The sequence below is a fragment of the Halyomorpha halys genome, unplaced genomic scaffold, assembly GCF_000696795.3.
Source record: "Halyomorpha halys isolate HHAL.00 unplaced genomic scaffold, Hhal_1.1 Scaffold647.1, whole genome shotgun sequence".
NCBI lineage: Eukaryota > Metazoa > Arthropoda > Insecta > Hemiptera > Pentatomidae > Halyomorpha > Halyomorpha halys.
The window spans coordinates 59,327-67,788 of NW_027114427.1; the positions used below are offsets into that span (position 1 = coordinate 59,327).

The 8,462-nt window shown below is 28.9% G+C and overlaps 1 protein-coding gene across 2 annotated transcripts in view; it reads right to left on the reverse strand.

Annotated features, from left to right (window-relative positions):
• Cht5 (Chitinase 5) overlaps window positions 1-4,889 on the reverse strand; it is a 22,516-nt gene extending 17,627 nt beyond the window's left edge. The window contains exons 1-2 of one of the 2 annotated variants that reach the window (XM_067051623.1): window positions 4,745-4,766; window positions 4,545-4,661 (exon numbers count right to left, since the gene is read on the reverse strand). In XM_067051623.1, the coding sequence (XP_066907724.1) occupies window positions 4,545-4,611 (67 nt within the window). In that variant the 5' untranslated portion in view covers window positions 4,612-4,661; window positions 4,745-4,766. The other variant, XM_014427468.2, reaches the window with a different exon arrangement.
• Window positions 4,890-8,462: the final 3,573 nt, after the last annotated feature.

Genomic DNA, 8,462 nt, shown 5'->3' on the forward strand with positions numbered 1-8,462 from the left:
AAATAAAATAAAAAAAAAAAAAAAACTCTCTTAAAATATATACAAACAAAATAATAGGAATCGTCAATGCTTCGTTATTGCTATATTTAAGGATGTATATGGATTTAATAAACACAATTAATAGTTTGTTATAAATTATTGTATTTAGAGAAAATTGAATATTACGTATATTTTATTATTATGATTTAGTAACATAAATAGTTTTTAAATTATAGCCTTCACTGTTCTTCAATATTAGTACTATATTAAAACTTTTCAGACCGACTGACCTATGAAAGTGAAGTAAAAGATTTTTCAGGAGTGAAACAAAGTCGATACTCGTTTTTAGCCCCTCAAGAAACCCTTGAATAAGAGTTTTCGAAAAAAAAAAACGAAAAATAAAATTGTTTAAATAAATAATTAAAATTTTATTCATTGTAGTCTCAAAACCTTTTATTTTATCTGCATGTCAGACGTTTCGGCCAATTCAACCATCCTCAGGGACAATCTATCACAAAACAGCTTTTATTACATCTCTGATCCTCAACAATTTAAAATCAATTTCTATGAAACATTAAAACATTATTATGGTAAACATATATTTTTTATTAATAAGCATATCTTACATTATGTCTAATTACCTAATTAGTCAATTTTCACATTAAAACAAAATTAAAAATCTTTATCACAGTCACTTATTTGTTTAAATTTATCACAACAATGCTTTTAAAATTAAAATTATTTATTATAACTATATTTTTGTTAATTCTCCTCTTCATTTGATTAGTAAAATTCCCATCAAGGCTAATTATAATTATCAAAATTTAATTTATCCCATATTTTTCATAAATTAATTTTACTTAATATCTCTGCATAGTGTTGGTTCAAATTTCTTGTATCTGTTTTGAAATTCACTGTATAATTAATATTTTCAGATATGTAAATGGATTCAATTCTTTATGTAAAATCGTTGTATTTTCAAAATCAAAATTATGCTGGTTTTTGGTTGCATCCTGCACTAGAGCTGTTTTATTGGAATCCCTCTCCTTGTTTTTCAAATCATTATTCTGTTGATAAATTTTGTAACCCAATAATTGCTTTGTTTCACCTATATACATATATGTATATAGCTGGACAATTTAGACAGGGAATTTTATATAGTATATATTATATACTGTATATTGTAGTAATAACAGAGAATTGGCCGAAACGTCGGAAAAAGAAAATAAAAGGTTTTGAGACTATGATGGATAAAATTTAAATTATTTATTTAGACAACATTAACCAGTCTCAAGAAAGTATTTAAGATTATAAAGGAAAATAAAATGTTTTTGCCCAAAATTCTCGCCTTTGATTTCTTTTACACAATCTAAAAATAAAAATTTAAGTTGTTAATTTGTGTTAAAATAACAGCTTTCTAAAAGTTCTATTGACGTAGAAATTGAATAAAATGCAGAATCGTTAAGAACTGTTATATGAACAATAGTCACTGGAAGAAAAAAAAATCCTTATAATAAATCAATGTGAAAAATTGCTAATTTTTAATTTCTTCGAAAAAATAGTATTTAGGGTTATGAGATGGCACTTTAGTTTTCTGACATACTTTTTTTTTTTTAAATTAACTAAAAATATAGATTTGCTTTTTCCTACGAAAATAAAATTATTTTTAGCCACATTATGTTTTTATAATTTTTTGTAAATATAGTACCGTTTAGTGGAATCAGAGATATTTTTTTTTATTCTTCGGAAAGAGACAGATGGACTGGTATACAATAACTGAAAAAAGTGTAAACTTTCTGAGCAACAAACCCAAAACGCTTAATATTGTTCATAACTTTTTTTTTACTGAGAATTCAGGGATCTTTAAACCTTCAACTGGTGATAGGAAAATTTTGAAAAAAAAAACACATAAATCGGTCCAGTAATTTAAAAGTTTATTGTGGACAAAGATAAAGATTTTTATTTATTTATATATATTTTTTAAACTTATTTATCTATTCCTGTATTTCTTTTAACCAACTTTTTATTATATTTTCTTTTAAATCTATGTATTTGTTTTGTTTCGGTAAAATATATTTATTTGTTTATTTTTCTGTTAACTGATCTACTGCTGTGACTATTATTTCTCTAGTTTGATCTCACATTGTTGTCTAATAGTGAATTTGTTTAACGGGTCGGTTGATGATCTGAGAGGGTGAATTGGGGAGAGTGAATTTGTCGATCAAATGAAATAAATATTGTGAAATGGAAGGAACAAGAAATGGAAAGAAAAAAAGGAATACACTTAAATATTTGTATTTAGTGTGTAGACTGGAATTGAGTGTAAAAGGAAACAAGGAAACTGTGGGGAAAAAAAACTTTTTCTTTCATTGTTATTATATTATATAAATATATTTAATTTATATATGTCCGATCACGGATTGATTAGTATGCTGTGTAATGTAGCAACCCGATGTATTTGGGCAGCATGGATGAATAAAGCATTTCTTCTCTCTTTAGACTAACTGACACGAAAATGTTTCGATATTGCTATAGTTGAGGATATATTGGATTTAATGAACAAAATTGATAGTTTGTAATAAATTATTTAATTTAATTTATATAGATGAAACGGTGAGGCGGTAACTATGGTAACATTCAGAGAACGCGTTGAAAATAAAAATGGATTCAAAATTTGCTGAACATCGTTAATACTGTTCCGATTTAGGTGATTTTTTTTTATTCTTTTAGATAATTTTATTGTCATATAAATACTTACCTAAATATTTATTTATGGTAGTTATAATTTTTTGTAAAAATAATAAAGCTTAATGGAATCAGATATAGTTTATTCTTATTCTTCGTAAAGAGACAAATCGAGTGCTGTGCAATAACCGTGGAAAACCCATACTTTCTGAGCTACAAGCCAAGAACGCTTAATTTTGCTTATAATTTTTTTGTATACTTGGGCATTCGGAGATTTCCTTATCTTCAAACCTTCCCATTGTGAAAAGGAACATTTCGAGAAAAAAATACCACGTAAATCGGTCCAGTGATTTAAAAGTTTATTATGGAAAGAGATTCGATAATTCCCTTCTATATATATAGATACGACCAGAACAGTTGGTTTATGACCATACAAATACATTAAGGTACTCATTAGATGCAAAATGAATTGGTTTTTAATCTGTTTTATTATAACTTTTTCAATAAGATCTACCGTTTAGGACTTATACGCTAAAAACTGAAAAGAAGACCTATTGGAACGAAGATTTCTAATTAGTAAAATTTCTAGTTACTTGATCAAATTAATTAGCTCCTTAGCTACCGTTTTAGGACCGCTATAAATGCGTTTCCGTTTTAAGTGTAGTAAAAACTAGTTTTTAAAATTATTTGCAGATGTGCGTTCTGGCAGGCCTACTTCAGTCTTGTACCAACATAGCAAAGTATCTTATTGAGAGGTATGAGGCAAAAATGATTCGAATAAGATAAAGAAATTTTGAAGTTTAACGAATTTCCTATTGTTACATGCTCCCTTATTCACTAAGATGAAATCTGATTGATTCGTTCTAGTCAATAACATTATTTAAGTGGCTAAGAAGCAACTGGATTTGTTGTTAACGTCATGCTCTGATATCCACGTTAACGCCGCTCCTTGTAGGCAGAGTTGAGCAAAATCTTATCACTAGTGTATAATGAATAATGACCAAATTTAACGTCGGCTAATGTCTGACGATTAACGTTCATATTTAGGCGGGAATAATGAACGGTAATTGGCAGCTAATTTTTATGATATGTGCAATAAGTCATAACAACTAGTGATGTCATTAAAAATTTTCTAGATAAGTGAACAACGCTCAAACGCTGTTTATCAACATGCTTTTATCGCATTGATTATTAATATTGTCAAAGTGGGTAACCTTTTTTCCTTAGGGGAAAACATTGTTCCAATGATGTCAAATAATTCTCTTTGCTAAGTAAGGTATAATAAATAGTTCTATGCGCCAGAAATAGGACAAGTTACTCCAGTTAAGTCGTTATTGCTGTTAAATATCTATTTTTTTATTTTTTATTTTCAACAATCTTTCAATACAGTCTTAATTTTAAATCAATTAAAAATCATCGGTTAATAAAATTAGATAGAATAAAATCAATTTTCATTCTCAGCCCTTGGAGTAATAGAGCCCAATTGTCGAAATATCAGTTATTTCACCCCAATTTTTTATAACTTTAATGAAAAATATAGAAGTAATAAAAAATTGAGACGAAATGACTTATTTTATTAAATATGATTTATTTCTCCTTTATCAAAGCTGATTCATTGATATTTATTTATAATTTGTATTCTGTTTATAATAACAAATAAATTTTTGCCTTGTCTCCAGACAATCCTTGCTTTAAGTTGTGTAAAAAAAAAAAAAAAAGTATAATCGTTTAAGTTATTTTTTCTAGCCAAATTTTACGTAACCAGTCACAATTTTTAAAATAAATTAGTGTATTAAATTTTAAAATTGGACAACTATGTGGTTACAGCTAAATATAAGAAAGAGTTTATTAATATTATGTTGAAATAAAATTAAACTTACTTGATTCGACAGAGACATAGCAAAAAGAAGCTATGATTCCGAAGAAAAGTAGATAATTAACCGACATTTTCTTCAAAGGTCTATTTCCTCTTCTATTTCAAGGAAGTTTTCTTAGATCTGAAAAAAACAAAACAGAAAAAAAGTATAGTTAATTAAACTTAAATAAAAATATAATATAATAGAGATAAAATTCATCACACTTTAATTTTAATATTAGATCCAATTAAAAATAACCTTATAGCAATGAATGGTAGCGTTGTACTGGAAAAGAGTGGACAAGAGTTAGTGTTCTTGAGCTGTCGAGGACTGACGCGAATTGGCAGAGCATCTACTACTTCGCCTTCCCTTGTGCGTGTATCGAATCCGAAATAACAGTCCTAGATTGAGGAAGTTTTTGTATCAAGGAAGTGTTACAGACAAAAGGTCGCGTTGCAAAGGGACCGCAAGTTTCGAATTAAAGATTCTCATTAAGCAACCTGTGCGTCGAGATTTTTAATTAATGAATCATTGCTGTGATAATTCTGAATAAAGGTAGTGATAGACCCGTTCATACATCGAAACAAAATGACTCCAAAAAATCATCAAGATAATCAAATGAGTTCGGTTGTGAAAATATGGATATAGGTTGTCTTCCAGTGTTATAAAAATTTCTGTTTGCCGATGAAAAGACGTTATAAACGTTACCATAAATAGACTAAAAGAAGCTTTCAATAAAATATCTAAGAACCATAAAAAAGGTGGGGTTTATATTATATGGGCGACAGACCATGGAGGTCTAAGAACTCACGGGATATATTTCCTAATTTCCTTTTCGTAGTGGTCGGTTCGTCACTCTCATGCCTATTTTTTGTGAGTGCCACCCATTGGCTAACGGGCCTAACAAATGCCCGGTGAATTTTGTATAATTTTATGCTTGTAAAAATCCCGGATGGGGCCGGGCTCGAACTCGCAACCTTTGGGTCCACGCTTGCCACGCTGCTACCGTTTCCCTTTTTTAATTTTAGGGTTACATAAAAAACAAACAAAAAAAACAGAAGCTATAATTTCACTGAAGACGACCTATACTTCCCTGAAACATAGTTTTAAATGATACTCCTATCCATTTTACGAAATCCGTAAATACACTTTGGAGTCACGTTGGAAAATAAACTTTTACTCTGCAAGCATATTAATTTAAAATTAGAAAATATTAGAAAAACGATGTACGAATTGTCATGTTTCGTATTCAAAACTATCGCCAAATAATAAATTGATAAACTATAAATCAGTACTAAGACCTATCACATATCATATACCTGTCCTAAGCTTTAATGATTTCTAACAAATTTACAAGTATTCCGAAACTGTCCGAGAATTGTAAACAGCTATTCATAATTCACATGAATAACTACAATATATTAAAAATGAAATATTGAAGTTGTACAAGAATGCACTTACAAACTGACTCATAATATCCTTTAATCTTTCCCTAATTTATAAAACCCTTCTATATCTGAAATAGAAAATAATTCAGAAACAACCCGTAGATATAAACATAAGAAAAATAAAAATATTTTACTGTGAAAATCGTCAATAGTATTTCATTCCAAAATTGTTAATTTTTAATTATTTTTTTCACCAAAATGACATTGGTCATATGTTATACGTAACAAAGAAAAGTGAACTGTTTAAAGGCATAGTCCTAAGTAATACAATAATTTAAATAATATATATGGGATAGAAACTTCTATATTACAAGAAGATCCTAAAACCTTAAGTATCGCAAGCAGTATATAACTGACAAGTTAGTTTTTCATCCCTTTAGGCTTCATAATATAAGAAAAAAAAAAAACAAAAAAAAAACGTAATTGCAAGTTAGAGAATGCACATCTCACACCAACAACTAAAAAACCATGTACTATACACAGTTAACCGTATATACTGAACTGTCTGAGAGTGATTTACGATATAGATTTGGTTAGCTGTTGATATGAGATGTGCTGTTTCAGTTCTACATTCATGCTATTTTTTTCTTTTTCTGTCCTGAAATAGGTGAAATGCTGACTGGTTAGGCATTTATAATACTAGGTCTTTTTTTTAAAGTCTTCCGATGATATTAAAATATACCATGATCACACAAATAGAAAAAAGAAATTATCACTAACATCATTCTTTCATGATTACCAATATTTTCTCAGGGAAAAGGCAATAAATTAAGTGCTATAGGATAAATAGGTAACAAACGTAACTAATTTATAATGAAACTTCCGGGGAAATCGCGGTATTACAAAAAAAAAACAAAACTAATTTTTTGCCTGGCAATTCGTGCTGTTTGAAGAAAATGATTTCCATTTCTTTACAACTCATCCTTCAACAAAGGAACAACATATTTTTAAAATTTTATTTTCTTCATTATTCTTTTATAATTGAGAAAGATTTGATAATTTTATTTACTAAAATGATTTTTTATATTTCCTCCTGAAGGGTAATTAGAAATTCACGATGCTATTTGTTTCGAGAATGTCTCTAACCCTTGGAGAATCCCACAATTTAATCCATGAGACAAGTCTTGTGTAATGTTTTAGTCTGTGTCTAAAAAGATTTTCCATATTATTTTTACTATGAATACTTAGATATAAACAAATTTGATTACAAATATTATTTTAAATAATTTTTTTTCTATTTCTTGAGACTGGTATTTATTTATTAAATAAATCAAATGGTATCGTTGTTTAGTTTCAACAATTTTTGTTATATCAATAGTCCAACGTTTCGACCAGTTCGGACATCCTCAAAGACTATCTTCAAATATAAATTCTCACCTAACATCAAAATTTAAAAAATGTTTTACAGGTATACAATAGTAATAGTGTAGATTAATAGAAAATTAAAAGTTTTAAAAATTAACGAAGTTTTGAAAAATTAGGGTGTGGTTGACTTATAATTAATGACCTGGGCAGAATAGCCTGCAAAACATTTTTAAATTTTGATGTGAGGTGAGAATTTAAATTTGAAGGTTGTCCTTGAGGATTGCCAAATTGGCCGAAACGTTGAACTATTGATATAATAAAAGGTGTTGAGACTAAACAAGGATACCATTTGATTTATTTAATATACAAATATTATATTTAATCTCAACTTTTCTTATTAATCTTATATTTTCCGAAATGCTAATGGGTTTATCTCCTTAACATGGTTAAAATATATATAGTTTTTTATGATTGAAGGCTGGTGCCAAAATTGGAGGATTAAAATTAATTCCAATAAATCCCACCAAATCACATTTACCCTTCGTCGTAAACCCATGACCTCTTGCCCTACAGTATCCTTTAATAATACCCCACTTATTCCTGAACAGATCCTTTACTTAAGACTACATCTCGACAAACGACTGACATGGAATCCTCATACAAGACTGAAAAGACAGGAAACTGCACGTCGATTTCGACTATTACTGCACTTACTATACAAACGGTCTAAATTGCCAATCCATTACAAAAGACTGATCTACATGACTATTATAAGTCCTATCTGGACATAAGGAGTTGAGCTTTGGGGCTTCACTTCACCATCAAATTCCTCCCGATTCCAATCCTTCGTAAAATCCTTAATGCTCATTACTTTGTCACAAATCAAGTCATCCATCAGGACCTCAATGTCCCATATGTTGCCGATTTGGCCATAACCAGATACTATTTCTTCCATAATAAACTTCTCAACCACCCAAATCCACTTGTTTCTAACCTGGCTTCTCCTTCATTACCTAATAATCCTCTTAGGCGTCTGAAAAGAAGATGGTCTCGAGGTCTTCTTAAGAAATGTTATTGGAGTTCTATCAATGGGTGGATTCTCCACATGTTTGTATCATGTCACTATGTCACCTACAGCAAATTTACTTGTATATATTTTTATACAGTTGTAAATAACAATAAATAAATT